General features: G+C 43.2%; 1 protein-coding gene across 1 annotated transcript; it reads right to left on the minus strand.

Annotated features, from left to right (window-relative positions):
• Positions 1-544: 544 nt before the first annotated feature.
• On the minus strand, positions 545-21,420 carry TRIB2 (tribbles pseudokinase 2). The gene is made up of 4 exons (XM_048297903.1): positions 21,351-21,420; positions 20,082-20,500; positions 15,803-16,095; positions 545-2,897 (listed from the first exon to the last, which is right to left on the minus strand). Exons 2-4 carry the CDS (start codon positions 20,349-20,351, stop codon positions 2,429-2,431), a joined length of 1,032 nt encoding a protein of 343 aa, XP_048153860.1. The 5' UTR covers positions 20,352-20,500; positions 21,351-21,420; the 3' UTR covers positions 545-2,428.
• Positions 21,421-21,512: the final 92 nt, after the last annotated feature.

The following is a 21,512-nucleotide window of genomic DNA, read 5'->3' on the forward strand; positions in this document are numbered from 1 at the left end:
TATTACCCCACATGCTCTTATATATGATGTCACTACCTGCATCTGTTAATTATTAAGGTGAATGACAGAAACAGAATCTGGCCTTAAATAAAAGACATGAAATCAGGAGGTGCTAATTCAGATCCACCCTGTCTGGAACTGAGGTGCAAATGCAAGATGCACATTGCCCTGGGATTTTGGAAAGTGCAAATTCCAGCTCACTCCATTTTGGTAACTCTCTTCATCAGCCAAAGAGCCTCCCACCACCAAAGTTCTCACCACATTCCAATACCCTTCTAAAAAAGGTAAATGGGCTTGGTAAGAGGCAGGGACAAGCCAAAAGAAAATAAAATAAAAGCTAGTTTTGTTCATAGCAAATGGTAAAATTTTTGATGAAAAGGGCTACAGTGTTACCTTGTAAATAAATGTAAGTGCTAAGTTTTCTCAGCTCATGGGACTGGCAAGAGCTTGTCAGCAACACAAAAAATACCAGCTGAATGATCCTAACGGAGCAAACTCTTGCAGCAGCTCAGACATTCAGTAAGAATACTGTTCACCGCTGAAGTTTAGTTAAATATGCACAATTTTATTTATTGAAGAGATTAGGACAAAAACATGAAACCAAATACATGACAAAGCACCAGAGGCAGTAAAACCCCACCATGCACATCACCAATCTTTCCTCCTATAAGGTACTTATAAAATAAAAAAAAGTCCTTCTTGACACAGCACCATCTTCAGAGTGTAAAAACATTACTCCTTTATATTCTTAGTTACCAAAATAGAACCAAGGCAGGTCAGCTGCAGCTAGCTTTGTCTCTTGATAAAGAACTGTGAAACATCCTCTTGAGAGTGGGACCATAACTTTCCTGCAAGGCAGGCAAATAGCATCCATACGTCAAATGCCAAGTAGCTGTACGCACATGCCACATACTATAATTAAGCACAAATTCAAGTAACATTTACATACTACAGAGTCCACATGTACCTACCCAAAAAACATGACCACTTCACAAAACGTATACAGGCAGTAATATCAGAACAACTGAGGTACTGGAAACACAAATATTTATGCCAAGAGATTTCAATATCATACAGCAATATAAAAGCAGTAATAAAAACATTTGCCAGTCTAAATCAAATAAAGCTATCTAGAAAAAAAAAAGAAGCTAAATAAAAAGTTATTTAGGGACAGAAATACCTGAACAGAAAAGAAGTGTGTTAACTACAGCATGTAACATGTCATCCCAAGTCAACCCGTAATTGAAGTACTGGCTTAATATATCACTACTGTGACATTTTCTTCAATAAATAGAATAAGTCTTGACAATACAAAAGGTGCATATTACTGTGTATGTTTCAAGAGGAATATCTGTAATATAAATGTTCAGCTTATTAATACCCTCTTATTTCTTAGTCTGGACATAAACAAAAATCAAAACCAAACAATTCTATTCCCAAGTTTAAAGGAATTCAAAGAAAAAAACCCAGAATACTCTTCCTCAATAATAAAGAGCCCTCTATTTACACATGGGCCAGTCAGTAAAGAAGAGATTGGTTCTCAGATGAAGACACCGTTAAGGGCTTTCTGCCTTCTCTAGTCATATACGTGCAGCATGGCAGATATGGAAGCCAGTATCTCATATCTTTAAAAAAAAATTATACAGTTTTCTTCTTTTCTTTCCCCCCCCGCCCCCATTATAGCAGTAATGCATCTGGAAGTTCGAGTTATAATAGCTTCCTGCAACAAACCATTTGACACAAAACAGAACAGCCTGTTAAATGACAGTTACTTCCCCTTAAGGGAACAAAGCATTAAAATGTCATTTCCTGACAAGAATATTAAGTAGTTTATTTAGAAGAAATGACTTGAAAATAGCTATCAAGAGACATGAACTGAAATTTTGCTTGTTTTTAGCACCCACTTTTCATGTCCATCTTTGTGCACCTAATTTTTTTCTTATATTAATCCCATTAATTATTAGACATCTGATTAAAAAAGTTAGCCAATTGTATTTTCCCTGAATAATGGCTGAAGTTAAATATCTAACAGTGCGATGCCAAGATGTGAGCTGAGGCAAAAGTTTCTATTTGTTGTGAATTACCACTGTTTTTAATGAAACAGAAACAGGAGTGATACAGCTGCACCAGAATTGGCATGTGCAGTCTCCTTGGCTCCAAAAGGTGAGAAGCTACAATTGCTCCATGCTGCCTTTTCTCCTCCAAATCAATCTAACCTGATAGCAAGCTCCCCCCGCCCCCCCAATCTGTCCCCATGCTACATTTGTTATATTAGCTCCTTGTGGAGGTTCCTTCTCAATCCGAGGACCTCTGAGTGTCTTTTGCTACCAAGCTAGGCTGATGCAGGATGTGATTGAACGTGGTCAGGAAGGGCTCCTTCATGTGTCCATCTCCAGGTTGTGTACCTTCTGAACACCAGTCTTTGTGCTCAGTTAAAGAATGGGTCCAAGTCTTCTTCCATGTTGACATCAGGCACCAGCTGATCTGATACTTCCTTAGCACCATATCCTGAATTCGATACATTAAAATCTGTAGAAAACCATGGATGGTCCAGAATTTCCTGTGAAGTCAGCCTTTCTGATGGCTCTCGACGCAGTATGCTACGTATGAGGCATTTTGCCTTAGGGGATAGAGTTTCTGGAATGTTAAACTGCCCACGACGGATCTTGCTGAAGAGGGAACTAGGCTCAATGTCATGGAAAGGATAGCGTCCAACTAGCATGGTATAAAGCATGACACCTAGACTCCATACGTCCGCTGCTTTGCCAGAGTAGCTGCCATTTGTGTTCAAGATCTCTGGACTCACATAGGCTGGGCATCCATGCTTATCAGAAAGAGAGTCATCATTTCCTCTTAAAATATAAGCATCTTCTAGGCTTTCCAATTTCACTCTAGTCCTGCGGGCAAAAAAAAAAAAAAAAACAAAACACTATCAAGGTGAGCAAAGATCAAACACAAATTCTGGCTGTTGCAATTACATGGTTGTAATAGTCATACTCTACAAAATTTGACAACTGCAGAAGTGAATCAGTTTAAAATCCCACTCGCAGCAGTTGTAACAGATAATTGATATTGTCTCTTCCATACTGGTTAGAGATATTAGAGACATATAGGGAATACTACCACACAGACAGATACAAGATTTCAAATACAGTTTTGTCCAGTAAACTCATTAAAAAGTTTATCTCTTAAAAAGAGAAAAGGAAGTGCCATATTCATGCTTTTGACTAATTTTACGTAGACATGTTTTCCAAAAGGAGACATAAACCTCAAGATCTTTTCTGTGCTGGCTGCACTCTAATGTACCCACGTAGGATTCATGCCCAAATACAAACCAAGTCCTAACTACACAAGGTTATTTTGATACCTTCATGCTGGCAAAGCTGCTTCATACACCTGTAATTCCACAAGTTTTAACAGTAATAAAATGGTCACTCCAGCCCTAAATGATCCCTCTGACCAACCAACATTTTCCTTTACCCCAACAATTTTAAGAGAAATTAAGGAAGAGCACTTTTAACCGATTTCAGTCTTCCCAAATAGACTTTTGGGCAAAGGGAGATAGGTGAGGTGAAGGCCAAGATTAACAGCAAGCTTATCTACCCAGGCAAGCCAGAGGAGCTCCTCGCACTGGAATGAACAGAGAAGCTGGCAAAGGAGTTGCAGAGATGACAGGGATGCCTTATCTAGATTGCAAACTCCTGCTGCCTGCAAAGCGCTGTGAACTTGTCATTGTGCTGCAGTAATTATCTCTGCAAGAGAATTTTCTTCCCTTATGGATATCACACAGGAGTAGAAAAAATGATGCAGAGCTGCTTGTCATAGCACTAGATGAACATAACCTTTCTTTCCATTCAATTCTCACTGCTAGGCTCCATATCTACATTTTAAAATCTCTCCCTGTTGGAGGTATCCAAAGGATTACCAAGTAACCTTTAGACTATTTCCCAGCAAAGGATGGTTTTGAGAACAGAATCGCTACAATGCAACAGGGCTTGTCCAGTGCCTTGGGATGGCAGAGTGACCTAGCAGTAGTGCAGACTTTCCTTTCAACAATTTGGGGTCATAATTCAACTTAGGGTATTACTGCCCTCATCCCTCAACCCCACAGATCTGTTACAATCACTCTCAGCCCTGTGTCATGGCCATGTTCCCATACCACAGACATTCACAGGCAGGGACTGAATTTCATCCCAGAAAGCAGAACTTGCGTCTCTTGACTAAAGCACGTAATTTAACAGGCATTAAAATAGACAAGGAGAGCCTTGTTTCTTAAATGTTTACCAAAGACAACATTGCTTGAGCTTGAGCTGCAAAAGACATCTGGGCCAGCTTTGGCTTAGATTTAGTTCCAGGGCAGCTCAACCCTATCTTCTTTGAACCAACAGAAGAGTATTTTACTCCGCGGAGTACTCCAGAGGCAACTGTGCCATAAACTTTCATGACACCTGGACCTTTTCAACAGCTAGATACGTTTACTAGCAGAGGTGAAAGCCCCTCTGGCAACGCGGCCCAAATGAGGAAGCCATAAATACAGAACTCCGAATACCTGGCTCCCAAGCACAGTGTGTCAGGGCAGCTCCTTCTCTCCTAAAATAGGCCAGTGTTTGCTCCTCCAGTTCACTTCTGATGAGCTTTGCTCAACACACCTGCTTCCTCATTAATTCCCACTGCCAGCCTAACAGTACTTCTGGCCATGGACAACCCCCTCATTAGCACTCAAACAATACTTTACAACAGCAGTGCCTCACACAGGAAGTAGGCTGCAAGGAGAAACTGAACTACAATTACCAAGACCACAGAAATTTCCCTCTGTACACAAAGCAGAGGGTCCACAACAGGAGAGTGACTTGAGAAGAGTCCTTTCACAGTGCTCAGCTTTGACACATTCCCGCACCTGCACAGCATAGGGAGAGAAGCAAGGAGAAACGCCCAGAGGGAAAAAACATGCCAAAGAGGGCAGAGAACAGAGAAGAGGAAATGAAAGGGAAGGCAGGGACATGAGTTGTGGTTCCATTTGCATTGCCCATCTCAGTTTTTCCATAGAAAAGCATGTGTAGCAATAAAACAGTGAGGCCAGCTACTCAAACATGCATTAAGTCACTGAACTGCCAGACAGGAAAGCATCAACTCACTCCTGCTAACTAACAGAAGCGGAACACACACACAGGGAGTGGGGCAGAGCAGGCTATTTATAAACAACTTCCAGGAGGGAATTCACCCCCACATACACACTTGCCTGCCATCCCAGTGTCAACAGCACAGGGAAATGTTGTTTACTTTCCCATCCTATTTTACATTTCTGGGAGTTGCCAAAGACTTTAGAAAAACAGTTCAATAAGAAGCTTTTATATTACATAAAATTATTGGAATTCCCTAATCTCTCATTTCCTGCAACGGACACAGTACAAAACCACAGAGAGCAGACTGCAAGGTGTGTCAAAAATTCGTATTTTTTTCCAAGAGAAGAAATAACTTCTTGATAATAAAACAGAAGCAGCACACAAAAGCCATGCCCCTGTCTTGCTTTCCTTGCAAGGTGCTGCAGCCTCCACACGATACAGCAGGTTTTGTTTAAGCAAGCAAATGGAACAACAGCTGGCCCTTATCTGCCTGCTCCTCTGTAAGCTGTGGGCAAATGATGAAAACACTCAAACCGGGTTTTTCATGCTGCTAAGCTGAAAGGCTTTGAGGAAACAAAAGGTCCCAAATTAAACAAAAACACAACCTTCAGTCCTCTTCCTCCTGGTCAGCCCCCAAACCCTCACAACCAGGAACACCCTTGTGTGCAAGGTGCAAGTGGTGAAATGGCTCCTCTGCAAGCAGGCAGCGTTCCTGCAGCACCGGGCACACATTTCTCTGGCTGACTGCAGGGCCTGCATCCCCTGAGCACACACTGCCAGCTGCATGGCCTCAGTATGGCTTTCTCCTGTCCCAGTTACACCCAGACACAACTCGGGTGGTTCCCAGTCTCATTTGTAAAGCCCGGTGTCCTTGCACTAGATGATAACACAGGTTTTCCAACCGTACAGCAAGGAAAGCACAGGAGTACAGGAAGGGCTGTCTGACTTGACACAGCTGGCGATAGAAAGAGCTCACAGGGTGATTCTGCCAGCACCCTTCACCACCAGCCAGGACTGGGGCTGGGCAGACCCACTGCAGCCCATTTTCAGTGACAGATGACTTCACCCACCTCAGCCTCGCAGATGGAACGCAGTCTGTGCAGTGCTACCACTGGGTACTGCGCAGGTGTACATGGCAACTCTCGCTCCCCTTTTATCAATCAGTTCACGCCTTTTCAGGCAATCAAAAAGGAGCAGCCTGGCTCAGGAGCTGCTATTTCCCAGTGCACAGCACCCCATCCCTGCGAGAAACAGCTTCCAGCTCTGTTGGTCTTCCCTTCCTCCGCATTTCAAGCACTGCCTAAAAGAGCTCTGTTTTCTGCAAGAGAGTTTTTTGGGTTTGTTTTTTGGGGTTTTTTTGGGAGGGGACAGCAGGCAGGGAGTATGGAGAGGAATGGGAAAAAGGGGAGTCAAGGTCTAAATACACAGAAATGCAGAGACACACTGAATGAGAAGCAATCTCTCTCTCCCCCACACTCTCTCAGAAAGCACTGAAATCAAATACCCAGGAAAAGGAATAAAAGCCAACAACAACAAACAGACCCTGAAAACTACAAGTCGATTCTGAGAATACAGAACCTCCACACTAAAGGGTGGGGAGTGCATCCAACTGCAGAGTAACTGGACAACCTGAAATTTGACGTTGTTAAGGCAAAACCAAACATGAGATGTGAAATCATAATCAACTTTGAAGTGCCTCCCATCACAGAGAAGAAAAAGGAAAAACAAAAATAATTCTCCAGAAACCTCTTATTCTCTAAATAATTAACTCACATTAGTCAACTAAAGGATCCCCACAAGAGAAAAAAGTTTTCCAAAAGCACCAGCATTTGAGCTCGACAAACAGTTGCAACAAAATTAATCCCTGAAGTTCAAATGTAAGCTACTGCCACAGCCGGATGAGAATCACTTTGTACACATACTGTAGGGCAACAAAGATTTTGCCAACACTTATGTAATTACAATACATAATTTCAAGTTTTAATGCAGATCCCGAATAAGCACTTGGAAAAAGAGCATTATGAGTCTATCAGATCATTGATAAAACACTGCATTAGTTTAATGCATTAAAAAAAAATACAGCCCTGAATCATGGCTATGTAAAAAGGGGAAGCTATTCTGCCTATGAATGCTTTCCCATTACTGGTGAATGAAACCACAGAAGTGCAATCAGAGGGCAGCAGCAGCACTCGGACGGGAAATGCGTCTTTGTCCCCATAGAAACCGTCAGGGAAACCCATGAAAAACAATACCACTCTGAGTTTCTTATCAATATGCCATTCATTACTTGGCTGCATTCAGACTTTGCTCTTCAGTAATGTAACAAAACCTAATCAATTAAACATCTTCCAGAAGATTCTTCAGTGCAACCTCCTGAGTTAGCACTCACCTCTGCCTTTCTTGCACATCCCACACTTTTTTCCGACAGATTCACATTATTCTTCCCTGCAGAGCTTTGGGATTACCAGCAAATTGCTATCCTGCCTTTTGACACCGAAGAATCCAGCATTCACACTTGCTCTCCAAAAGCAAACAATTTCCATACCAAAATCAGTGGAATTATTCAGAGGGCTCTAAACACGTAAGGCAGGAGAAAAAAAAAATCTAGAACATTTAAAGCAGAGATAACAACTGATAGTCTGAGTGTTTCAGAGGAAAATATCTTCACTGCAGTGAAATAAGCAGTCACTAGTAAAGGAGCTTGCACCTGAAACAATGAAAGCAATTGCCTCTATTCTGTCCCCAAAGCCATCTGTATGAGAAATAATACCTGAACAACACCTCAGCCACCCTTCCCATTTTGGGAACACTAACTGCAGACCAGACCCACAATTTTTGCACAGCAACACTCCCCATATGACAGCCAAATAAGCTGCTTTGGGAAGAGACTGAAGGAGCCATCCTGCTATGGACACTCCACATACACCATCACACCATCCAATTGTTACTTAGGCTGGGTCAAATTAGAAGATCCAGACTTACAGGTTCTATGCAGCAGACTCCAGCAATCAGGATACAACCATCACTGCCATCTAAATTGCCATTTTATTAATACAATTGCAGGTAAATATAAAATGGCAATTTCTAAAGGTGCTTCACAATATTCCTCCAACAGTAAAAACTGAAAGCACCCAAGCAATGTTATCTCATATTTCGGTATTACTCTGACTGAGGCCAGGAAAGCCTTTCCCTAGTTAGAGGCACTCAAGCCACTGACTGCCCAGTAGACCAGGGATTGCTCCTATGTGGCCAATAATTTACAGGTCATTTAATCGAGGTCAGTTGCTCACACCCCATCATAAAGATGAGAAGAGCATGCACACAATTAGAGTCATAAGGAGGCAAAAAACATAAAAGGCAAGCTTGACATTGGAAGCAGTTATCTTTCACTAATTGACTTTTTTTTTTTTTTAACTAAGGGAATCTCTCCTAAATAATGCAGAAGTAAGCTGCCATCAGGGAGCCAGTGAGACAGGGAAGGCGGTAACGAAACCCCAGGCAGATGATTTGCAGCTTGGTGCAAAGACTCGTTCTGAACTCACAACTACCTGATCTCCTTGGGGGCAGAGAGGCACACAGGAGCAGGGGGGAAATGGTATGACATCAATTTAAATCCTGCTCCTTTTACCAATAGATCCCTTTCCAGTTTGTAACAGCACAGAGCATGGGAGTTCACCACACAACATCCTACACAACTTCGGGGAAGAAAAAAACAAACTCTGCACAAAGGCTGTTAGATAAACAGTCTCTTGCATAATGAAACAGGCTCAAGGATATGTTTCGAAAGACAACTGGGACTTGCAGACAGCACAGGTTTACAGGATGAACCTTGTTCCTAAGGGAAGATTTCCTCACTGGTACTTCCACACAATAAGGAAGCCTCTAAAAATTACATCTCCCCCACCCTTCCTCTACAGAGATGCTAACAGCACAGTCAGCCCTGCCTTCACCCCCTCCTGATGTGCAGTACCTAGCAACTTAAGAGCTTTTAACTTGTTTTAAGCTGGTTTGGGTTTTTTTCCTACGGAATTCCACTTAAAAATGCTCTGACTCACCTCCAGGAAGGGCTGGTGCCCCAGACCTCAGCTTTACGACACTCAAATACGATTGCTGGAAACAGCCTGTCCTGTATGCCATGTACCTTGTTTCTTCCAATGCCCCTGTTGCCTAACCACAAAACATGTTCCCCAGAGAGTAGGTAGGTAGTGATGCATGTGTTGGGGTGCAGGCTGTGAAATCCAGTGCAGACCTTTCCACAGAGGAGCTCAGTTACACTACCCTGAGCAATCCATTTTTTTAAAAGAATCTGGCTCAGGACAGCTACTTCACCACCTCACTTTTATATTTTTAGATCACATTGATAATCAGATTTTAAAAGGCTGTGCTGTCAACCATATGCTGTGTTCCCCATCTTCTATAGATCTCTTCATACAGTGCATGATGAAGCTCCACAGGGAAAGGAGACCACAATTTTGTTAACATAATTGCATGTTGTTAAAACAGCCCTGCACTTTCTGAGCCTACGATGGGTACTCAGCATCTCTAAGGCACAGCCATGCCATTATTTCACAACCTTACTGAAAACCTTTTGCTTAGATGTCTACAATCCTGTTTCCAAGCAATACAATCTACCAAAAAAGCAGGTGCTTAAGACTAAATATGCCCCAGGTTAGCTCCTGTTTACAATCTCCACCTTTCTTCTCCCTCCCAAGCCTGAAGTAATCTCCCAGTGTGATAATAAGAACAATTAGAAGAGAAAGCAGCAGAAGAATTTCATTCTCACAATCCACTGTAGCTGTGGCTAGCTGGGCTCCTGCCTCCCTTCCTCACCCCCAGCAGAGACATCCACAGACACTACCCTCAGTCTCCACTCATAAGTCAACATGGACCATTTTGCAGCAAGTTTATGGATGTAGGTTTTGAAGTCTTCGAAAGGACCAGCTGTTGAACTCAATTTGAGATGTCCTAAGACACATCTACTTCCAGGGACTACAAAGCACCTTTCATCAGAGAGATCAATCCCATGATGGGCATCTCAGAAGAGGCACCACCCATGACTGGCATGACAGCCAACACATACTGCAGCATCCTGCCTGAACAGAGAGAGTGAAGACAAGGCCCTACTATGAGCCACAGACAGTCCAGGGATAAAACCTCCTGCAAACTCCAGCACTGGGTACAACAGCAAAGGTTCTTGACACTCCTGGTCTCACTGAAGGGCCTTGAGCTGACTCAAGGTCCACTTGAGTACCCATCCCCATCCCAGGGCCAGCCAGCAGCCAAATCTTCCCTGGCTTTTGCTTTAATTTAGAACCTTAGGCGCAACAATTAACCTCTATGACTACCTATGCCTGTTGCAGTCAACATATGCCCTTAGGGGGAGATTTACGAACTTCACAGGGCAGTGTGAGGTTCACCATCTGCAGCTAGCTTCCCTCTTTCCTCCAACTGGGAAGGGCACCACACACCCAACAAATTCAGTGTTGCTCCCAGGAACATGGTGAGAGAATAGAGACTTAGTAACCAAACCACATAAAGGGAAAGGGGGGCACGAACCCTTCTGTGGAAAACAGTTGCGCAACCACTTCATCTTCTACCCTCAGCCTGACAGCAAAGATTTGCTGCCCATGAAGAAATTCACCTTCCTCCCATATTCTAAGAATAATAGTTTCTGGTTTGAAATCTGAACTGTGATTCTCCACTATTGAAGAACCAGTGCTCTTTGGCCCTGTGGCCCCATTCAGGGTAGTGTGAAGTGCTTACATGACAAAACAGATGAAGACTGTTTTTATTTACAAATCTTCAGGTACTTTAAGAGCATTCCCATTTTGTTTGATTTTCTTCCACTTTAGGACTCTCTATGACTTTTTGCATGTTCTCTATGGAACTGTAGGGGTAACAGCAAGTTCTAACACATTGATGAAAAAGATGCTAACCACATTACAATTTGACAAACGCTGGGAGAGAAAAATTACTACTAACTGTAAAAAAAATGAAAGGTCAACATGCAAAAGGTTGGTATATGCATTTGTATTTTTTGTGAGATGACGTTTCTATCATGAGGATTGCGAACCACATAACTTAGTCATGTTAAAGCATCATCCACTCAAAGCTGAGAAATTATAGAGGAAAAAAAATATTCTAAGAGCACCAAATAAATATGTTATGCTAACACAGGCTTTCTAAATTAGTGTATTGTACTGGCTGCATTCCTCTGGCATAGACCAAAAAGTGTCAAATCCTATTTATTTTTATTGAATCCCACCTGCCTCATATTTACTCAAAGAATACAGGAAAATTACAGTATCTAAATACCAAAATTATTTTAATTTTCCCTTCAACAAGTATGATGAAAGTACAAGGTCTTTAAGCTTCAAATATTACGACAGCTAATATTTTAATATAATTAAAGGCTTAAAAATGCAGTAAAGAAATTAATAATTCCCTGACAGCAGAAATGTTCTTGTATTAAGCAAACCATTGAAACAACCAACACAGAAATGCTTCATTTAATTCTGAGATCTTTCAGATGGCTCTTTCTCAAAGCATCTGCTATGGATCAGATTGATGAACTGCTTTATTAGCTATATACTGTGTATAGCACTATTTTTAACACAACCCAGAAAAACCTGCCTGTTCTACAACATCATTATGGGACACCAGCTAGGAGAAGGGCACAGTTGTTCTGCCCAAGGCCCTACTACGAGGACAGGCTGTACATGGAAAACAGTAAATACCATGCCACGAACACAGATAAAATACTCAAAAGCAAGAGCCACACAACAGCAACCTGGCTTAATACCCAGGACAAAAAATATTTAGCAACATGGATGAAAGCAGAAAACAGATAAGACCACGTTTTATTGTAGGTCATCCACTGTTTTGGATTCAAGTTTCATTCTGAAGTGTAAGGACACAGTTTTTGAAGTATTCAAGTATCTTAGAGGTACCTTAGAAAGTCTGTTGAGACTCAACATGGCAAGTCAGCATTGTTTTCCATATTTTCAGTGTTCTGGAAGCCACTGTGCTCATTTAATAGATGTGCTGCTGCTTCCTAACCCAGTCTTACAAAAGATTTCCAGCCATGCTGTAATGTCTTAGAACTTCTGCTTCATCAAAATCAGCTGCAGGTTTATGGAGTTTAACTCTGAAATTTCAATACTACAAGACTGGCTATTTCACCTGTAGTTTACAAAGGGATCCACAGACACACCTCCCCCTAAAAACCACAACTGTACTACCTTTTACACAAAACAAAAAACCCATGTTGCAACAGCACACATCATTTTTATGGAATGCGATTTACCCTATCTTCAAACTCCTGCAGTTCAGGATTTAAAGAAACTATAAATTACCTGGAAACACAGACAAATTGTTTCTGTTTGTTCCCACACTGGAATTCCGAGTTTCATTTCAATCACTGATGTACATACACACACGCCATAGTGTAAACACTATCACAGTCTGGCATTGATTTAGCACATTAAGAGAACACCTCTAGTACCATTAGGGCCCCTACAAAATGCTCAGTGCTACCAGCCTACAACAATACTTTATTCCACCTTCTTACCTCCCAGCTCATTACAAACATCCCAAGGCACTGTGATTTACAACATCCAAGTAACACGCATTTTTAGCAGGGACATCAGTTGAAGCAAAGAGCACTCATGGTGCTGGCTAGATTAGGAGCTCCATCTTTGCAAATTCCAGCTGTAATTTAGGTAATGGGAATGGGGTAAAAAAGAATTTCAACACTGTATGCACCCACTTGCAGAACTTCAGCAGCTCTGTTTTCCTATTGAACTACCAGAACCTCATTAGGATTAATGGAAGAAAATGTACTAAGAAATGCTTTAATTGATTTTCTTTTTTAAACAAATGGAACTGCTTCCATCTAACCTTCACATTTCCCTTTGGCTCCTCCAGTCTGGCAGCTCTCAGCTAACAGCAGACAATCATCTTACTAAAAAAAAATAAAACCAGCAAGTTTTCCATTCATGCGTTGCCTGCATGCTGGATATTCCATCTTTTCTTCTACCAAAATAAAAGCCATGAGAGTCTTCAAGAAGAGGAAGTTTCAAAGTGGTAGGTACTTAAAATGAATTGCAGAAAAACAGCCTTGAAGAAATAGGAAAAGAACTACTAAGAAAGAGCTCCACTGAAGAACAGGTGATGCACAGCAGCAGAGTTCACACACATTTCTCAAAACATCATTTTTATCTCTTCTCTCCCTCTTTGGTTCATTATGAGTACGAAAGAGCAAGGGATGGTGCAGCATCCATCTGCCAGGCACTGCTGCTGAAGGCAGCTCCTCAAGGACTGCTCGGCACACAGGCATCCTCAGCAGCAGCCTCAGACAAATGGGAGCTCAGAGGGGTGCAAGCAACACACAAACACCTCTGTGAACTCAGGAGGACCAGGAAGATTTTTCAGTTCTAAATATAGCAGCAGATTGAAAGTGATGACTGATTACAGTATGATGATCAGAGGATGTGAAAAAAGGCAGTCACTGCTGTTTCATTCTATTTCTATCTCAAATTATTTCATCTCTGTTTATTTAGCAGAGAAAGGATTACAATACCTTCCTACTTACAAACCAGCATTATATCCAGAAGAAAACCGCATTATGATTATCTTAAAAATAACCAGCAAGTCCTATTTGACCTTTAAAGTGAATTATTGTATAATTAGAAGACAATGCTCAAAAGTGAGTAACAGTGTCATTTTGCAGACAACAGCTAAGTTAAAAACATTCATAAAAGCCAACACTGCTATTACAGTACACACCACTTTTCTTGGGTGGCTGAAGGATTTGGCCCTGTGCCTCCTGTGTTGCATTCAGTTCCTAGTAAGCAGCAGGGTAGGAGTTCAACAGCATTCAGCACAGGCCTGTGTCTGCTCCCACTGCACTGCCTGAGCTCACACTGCCTTCTCTCAGAGGAGCTTTTCCAAGTTCTGTTCTTCAGGCAAAACCCCACAGGTTTACATATATCCCCAGGAAGAAAAATCCACTTTAACATTAGGATGTTATCAGCTACAACAGAAAACAATCCCCCCTCTCAGCTATTTTGCACAAGTTTCCTTCTTATCTGCATCAGAGGTGCTACAATGGTGTTTAATTATTAAACTGGGAATAAAAGTTGTGGAAGTGCAGTTTATATCTACCTGCTCTGCATTTTTCTATGAATAGACATTAAGCTAGTTTCATTTTAGGCTTATTTATTTGGAAAGGATGAGAGGGCAATCGGACATTGGGGCTGTGGTAGAAAAATAAAGAACTAAAAAAGCTATTTGCTTTGTGGACAGCAGTCTGAACTGAATTAAGAAGTGAAAATATGTATTATTTTTCAGGCTGCAAATAGATTAAAAGGAGAATCCTATTTTGCAAAACTCAGCTTGCAATAAAACTTAAGTAGAGAATATTTAAACGGGATAGATGATCATTTCTATGATGTCATTTTTATTTTAAGACCAGGAACTTCTCTTTCCTGAATGAATTGTGTATTAGTTTTTTCTAATTTTTGGATCACCAACTTCCTGAGCCTGTAGAGAACTTCAAGAACTTGTTTCTTGCTTGCAATTCCCACAAACAGGATTGATATTCACTGGTTATTTTTAACAAAGCTCCCCAGAACATCCATTTCACTCTGCAGCAGTTTAACAAGTTTTCAGACAATTTTTAGGATTTAATTAAAAGGGCTAAACATATTCCCATCGTCTACTAAGACAGGAAGAAGCACAAAGGCAGACTCTGCTCCCATTTAGATGGTTTTTGGGTTTTTTTTATGGTCATCTTTCAATTTAACCACTCTGTGAAAACCTGACATTATTCTGACAGTATTTATTGCTCTTACGTGGAAGTTGCAAATAAATTCATCATTCAAGACAAAGAAGACTGGTAAACACAAGGAAAGAAATAGGAAATTTCACAGGTACAACAGTATAACTATCGCTCCACATCAGAAAGAACACTTCAACAATATACCCAGTGCTATTTCTTTCCCTGTCTTCCCATACTCCTTCCCCAAATCATTTACACAGGGGGGTGTGTAGAAAGGAGATATTATTAAAAAAAAAAAAAAAAAAAGTAGTTCCCCAAGTACCACAGCAGCTGATACTACACACAAGCACCCACAGAGCAAGGCAGTTTTAGTCTGAGTACGATTAGTGACCACATAATACCCTTACAAGCAGCCTCCAGACCCTTCCAGGATGGAAAACAAGATATCCTCAGAACAGTCCTACAGATAACACTTGACTATTCTTCCTCTTTATGCCTCCTCACTGGAATGAGCCATTTCAGCCCCCAGTTCTCTTTAACACACTGGATCCTCTTTCCTCTTTTAACACCACCAGCCTTTATGATAGTACAGCTCTTAACCAGACACTCTTTCAGAGCTTTCCTGCAGCAGATGTCTCCCCATGAGGAATGAGAAAACTCCTCTAGGTGGAGATGAAGACACCAAGCACGGATGCAAACAGTGCTCTACATTTACTTTACTTTGCTCCAAAACCTAAGCCAGAAGATAAAATGGCACATCCACCCCACAATCAGGTTGCAAAGGAGAATAAAGTGCACCACAAACAAATGGTACAGTAATAACAAAGGGCACAATGTCCTGCAACTCCAACTATCTGACCTCAGGCACCCCCAGCCGTAAAGTCAGGGAGACTCTTACCTTTCTTCATCCTTGAAAATAAACTTTCGCAGCTTGAGATCTCGCAGTACCAGTCCACCATCATGGCAGTGTGCAACAGCAGAAGCTATTTGATAGAAGAGTTTGGCTGCCTCCTCTTCTTTAAGCTTCTTGCAGGTACGAACAAACGAATGCATGTCCCCATAGCTCCTTTCAAAGAATACATACGCTTTTGTCTCCCCAAGAATTATTTCAGTAATTTGGTTGATATTTTTATGCGCAGGCAGACAAAAACATGGTGCTAATAACTCCTGGTAGCAGCCAATATCAAACACCTGCAGGAACAATGACAGTAAAGCCAGAGTTAGTGACATGAAGGACAGTGAAGTCATGGTACATCTGATTCTGCTAACAAAACCATCTCTAAGTACAATTTATGTTGCTGCTAAAAGCTACACCGATGTAAACAGGATGTTACAAGCTCACGGGACTGAGGACAAGACAAAGCAGACTGTACAACCCCACACAGAAGACACACATAACCTTAACAGGAAAGGCTAGTCTTCAAAACTGGTAGCAAGCATAGTTAGATTAGCTAACAGCTGATCACATCTAGAATGTAATCTAAATTAAGCTGTGAAGACCAGTGATGTATAAGGGCAATACTCAGAAGGAAACATGTTTATCTTCTATTTTCCATCCAAATAAACTTATAAAAAATACAGCCAGTAGCTTTGTATTGAGACAAGCTGTCACATTAAATCCACCCTGATACACATGCCTGACTCTTCTGATTTTATTAACCCATTAAAGCCTTAAGGATTTTCAGGCTTAAAGTATCATCTATTGCTATTCCTATTTACTTCCTGCCTTTCTTTCATCTCTGAAAAACAGCAAAGTCACTTTCACTTTCCAACTCTCAGTTCCACAATGGCTGTTTATAAGATCAGAAGGGAAATAGCTCTGCCTGTTGGAGCACAGACAAACACCCTTCAAAAGGCAAAGACAAAACCACCCTGAACTCTCTGCATTTCAATCAAGTGCTCCATTAAAAGCAAAGTGTCCCTTTACTACTAAGTATGTTATCACTGATCTTATGAATGAGCTGTAAGAACTAAAAAAGCTGCTGGGAAACCCAAATATAAAAAGTTACTATAATCTAGTGATGACGAATGAATCAGTATTTGAGTCAATTGAGAAAAGACCACATTACAAGAAAATGAAAGACTTCATTGAGAATAACTGAAGTCAGTGTGTGCTGAAAGAGACTATGAGCAAAGTATTGATAGGAGTGATTTTTAATTATACCTGCTGCAGAGGACTACAAAGCAAGGATTAGCATTTCCACCAGCATAAAAATTCAATTAATATGTAACTTACTTGTGGGTGTTCTGTTACTTTGGTAAAAACAATTTAAGGTAGTCATGTGTCCTTTGAACAAAATATAAAAATGAAGAACTGGTCTAGTTCTCTAACCACTATTTTAAACTTCAATTGTTTTTTTCTTTTCTGTATTCTAGCATTTGTGTTCTGATAGTGGGTATTTGTATCCTCTCTGAGAAGCAAATCTCTCCCTGCTTTCTCTAAAGCTTTAAAAATTGAGTGAGAAAGATACAGTTCAATCAAAATTTACTTGAGGCTTCAAAATCCACATCATTTAATGCTTCAGAGCACAATCCTAATAAAGTCCTTCCACAGAAAAGGACCCAAATCCCAAGAAACTGGGACACCCCCTCCTCACCCACCTCCCTTTCCTCTCATCCCATACCTGCGTTGCCATACACCGGCACAGGGAAAAACAACCTTAAAGGCAGACTGCCAAACAGACCCAGCACATTTTACGGGGGGAGGATTAGCACCGAGGCATTCTGGTGACATGGTGCACCAGGGAAGCAGAACCAGGGCAGGGAGGAGGTGTTGCTAAAATCCCTGGTGTGCAATTCATTCCAGAGGAGAATTCATTGATATTTGGATCTCAAAACTTCTAACTACTACATTGTAAGTGAATGGCTCTTCTACAAGCAGCTACTTGTAGAAGAAATAAAATTTGAAATAAAATTTAAGCAGGAATATTCATGTAGCTCAAACCCTCATGTGAAAAAACGTCTTTCCAGAATTCTCTCCTAAACCAGATTATCATAATGTAAATTAGTTACATTTTATGGTTCTCAGACTATGTTAAATAAGTAGTTCTGGATATGTACCAGTACTGTGTTTGAAAGGGGGTAAATAGGAAGCACTATCATCCTACTACAGTCTCAAATACCTTCTATAAAGGGCTTCTTTGTATCCCAGCTTTTAAGATCCCTGGCCTCAATTCAGCAAATGTCCAATAAGCTGCAGTTTGATTTAGTTCTCGCTGGGAATTGGAAGTGAGAAGTTACCATTGTTTGGATGCCACAGAGCCTTGAAGCAAATAACAGGATCTGTACAGTCGGTGGGTGCAGCCAAATGAATCTTGAGAATCATCAGTATGTGTCTGTTATCCAACCCAGCGTTTCTGCAAGCAATCTCTAAGAGCATCTTCAGTAAGATACCAGAGAGCAGGTCTCTTTGCCGGAAGGCTACTTGACAAACAGTTGTCATGATACTGCAGGCATTTTAAAGCGCACATTAAATTAAGCTGAGTTCAGGACTGACAACTCCATGCTCACAAACTAGCAATCCAGGCTAAGATCATATTTTTGGAGCACAGCTAGTAGTGCCTCGCACATATGGAAAAACTGATACTATTCAAATGTCAGGATCAGCTCAAAAACATTAACAGCTTAAATGGAAGGGGAAAAAAAATAACAGCCCAGTCTCTGTGAGCTGCAGTTATACTGCTCATACTGTTATCAAAACAGTGCCTTAATCCTGCAAACCAAACAGGAAACAAAGAAGCGCATAGCCCTGGCTTTACCACTTGCTATGCAAGTTCACCTAGAATTTCATGCAGAGCAGCAGCTTTGTGGGATCTGTTTATTTCATGAAAAGATGGCAATGTCCTAGAGTGCAGCACTGCACTACTGCATCGAGCTGGGCTTTCATTCTCGAAATTCTCATGTTCTGTTTCAGTTTAGTAACAAAGCATCCAGTTCAGCATGCAATATTAGTTCTTTGCAAAGCCATGGGCCTTTTTTCCCCTAAATAATCACATGAAGTCCTAGGCTGCCTTAATTTCAGATTTTATAACTCAATCAGTAAGCATATTTAAATTGCCCTCTGAACTCCAATCTTCACAAATAGCAAGGAGGAGCAATTATTTTCACTTCTCTGCTACAGCCTAGTCCATAACTTTTTATGAATCAAGTATGAGAAAGTATGGAACAGTCAGCAACACTATTATTAATCCCTGGAATACTAGTAAGCTACAATACATCTACTTTTCCATCTAGAAATTTGCCAAATGGCATAATTCCATGTTTTGGGAATAACACAAACACTGCAGCATGTGTTGCAAGGTTGCAATTTGCTACGTAGTTATAAAAACTACTACTGGGTACTGCTTCAGTTTGCTGGACATAAGTCTGTGTCACTACAGACAATGAGAATCGCAATTTGGGAACAAAGGATAATATTCCCTCAGTTCAAAAGGAGAAAAACATCCCTCCACAGATGTGCACGCATGTGGATTTCTTTTTCCCACAGCTCACCTTTTAATAGTAGGAGAAAATTGGAAGGAGGCAGAGAAAAGCCGGCAGGCTACAAAGAGTGGGATAGCTATTCTGTCTGCACTTCTAAAAACCGTAGGTGTGCAGGTTTTATTCTTGTTCAGTTGGGCAATGGGGGAGGATGCTGTTTGCAAACAACCTCCACCGTGAGGGAGCTCAGGCTGATTAATTAGATGTGCTTCTTGTTTTTAAATCACTTTTAAGACAAAGCTGGTGGCAGTCGGCTCCCACCCCCTGCTTCTCCATCCTCTTCCGTACCCCAACGCACAGAACTGGGGGCAGTAAAAATCGAGGAAGCCAGCAGGTCCCAACACCTGAAAATGAGCTGGGGATTCCCTACTCCATTTTGAAAAGTGAGAGTGGGGAAGATGAGGCTTTCTCCTGGTCTGAACTCACGTTAAAACCTACTTCAAGAACGGCTCTTTCCAGAACAATATCCCCCTGCCAACAGAAGGCAGACCTGGCTCCGGGCCACCGCTAAAACGTGGCCATTGTCTGGAGAGAGGGAAAAGTTACAGGATGCGCCTTTAATCCTGTCTCCCCGCCTTTTGTTTCTCCACTGTTCAATAAATGAGGTACACGGCCGTGCTCGCCCTCCTGCAAGACACGGGAAACCCAGGCGCGACAGGGGAGAACCCGGGGTGGGGGAGAACAAGGAGAAGCATTACCTTGCAAACCAGCTCCTCGCCGCTGTGCAGATGTACGGCTCGGAAAACGTGGTCTCCCTCGAGAGGCTCCAACAATAAGTATTTCCCGATGCAAGAAACGCAATGCGACAAGTTCGGGGTCTCCGGCGGGCTCGGCGAGCCTAGATTCGGGCTAAAACTCTGGCTTGGCTCGATGGACCGTATGGACGAGAGCTCTTCAAAATCCTGGGTTTTATTCCGCGGTCTCCCATATCGTGCTATCGTGATAGGGGTTGACCTTTGTATGTTCATGAGTATGGAGGAGACCAGCCGAGACGCTACACCGGAGCCCTGGCGTGGAGCGCGGTCCCTCGCCCGTCCAGCTGCGGCTGCCTTTGTGTGGCGGGGGGGGCGGGAGCGGGAGCGCGGCGGCGGCGGGCGACCAGCCTCAGCGCCGCGTCCTGGGCACAGGGAGAGAGCGCTCAGCCCGCGGCCCTTTGTTCCCGCCGCCGGCCGGGCGCGCAGCGGCGCGGAGCAGCGCGGCGGCGGGGCAGCGGCGCCCGGGGCTGGGGAGCCGAGGAGCGGGCGGCGGCGCGGCCAGGGCTGGGCGGCCGCCGCTCCCGCGGGGCGCGCAGCGCGGGCGGCAACAAAAGGTCGGTAACGCGGTGTGCGCAGCGGGACCGTCCTTCCGCTCCCCTACGGCCCGGCAGCGCCGCGCTGCCGCGGCCCGGCTGTAGATGGCGCGGGAGCCTCGCCGCTAGCGCCCGGGGCGCTCCGAGAATGCCCCGCGAAAACAGCGAGGGAGCATTTAACTTGGGGCCGACAAAGGAGTGGGACGGCGGCGGGAGGCTCGGGGGAGCCGCACCGGCACCAGGGGAGCGCGGCGGAGCGCGGGGCAGCGTGCACCGCTCCGCGCTGGCGGAAAGGAACGTGCTGGCGTTGTCGCGACAGAACAAAAAGTGCAACCAGGGAATAGAGAGAGCTCCCACGCTCCCCCTGCACAGCGGATTTGTGAGCGGGGGCTCGTTGCCTTCGCCGCGTTTAATGGAGTTCACGCACAAAGAAAAGAAAAACCGGCGCGGCGAAGAAGGGGCCGAGTTCTTACTGCAGGGGCTGGGAGGGCGATAAGCGGAAGGCCATAGGGGGTATTCAACTGGAATCGCTTAAAAGAATAAATGCAGGGAGCAAATTTTGTTTGATTATATTTTTTTTTTTTTCCCTTGGGGATAGGACAAGGGGAGGAGAGGGGCAGCCGCGTCGCTCCCCTCCACCGAGGCACCGTCTCCCCCCGGCGTATCAGTAACTACTTACGTGGCGGGGACGCTGGCTGCCTCCGTGCTCGCTGCCGGCCGCCGCACGCCCGCACGGTGCCCAGCGCGCAGCCCGACTGCCCCGCCGCCGCCGCCCGCCCCGGCCCGGCCCGGCCCGGCCCCACCGCCCACTGCGCCGCGCCCCGCCCCGGCCGCCCCGCCC

The sequence above is a fragment of the Corvus hawaiiensis genome, chromosome 3 (assembly GCF_020740725.1).
Source record: "Corvus hawaiiensis isolate bCorHaw1 chromosome 3, bCorHaw1.pri.cur, whole genome shotgun sequence".
Classification (NCBI taxonomy): domain Eukaryota; kingdom Metazoa; phylum Chordata; class Aves; order Passeriformes; family Corvidae; genus Corvus; species Corvus hawaiiensis.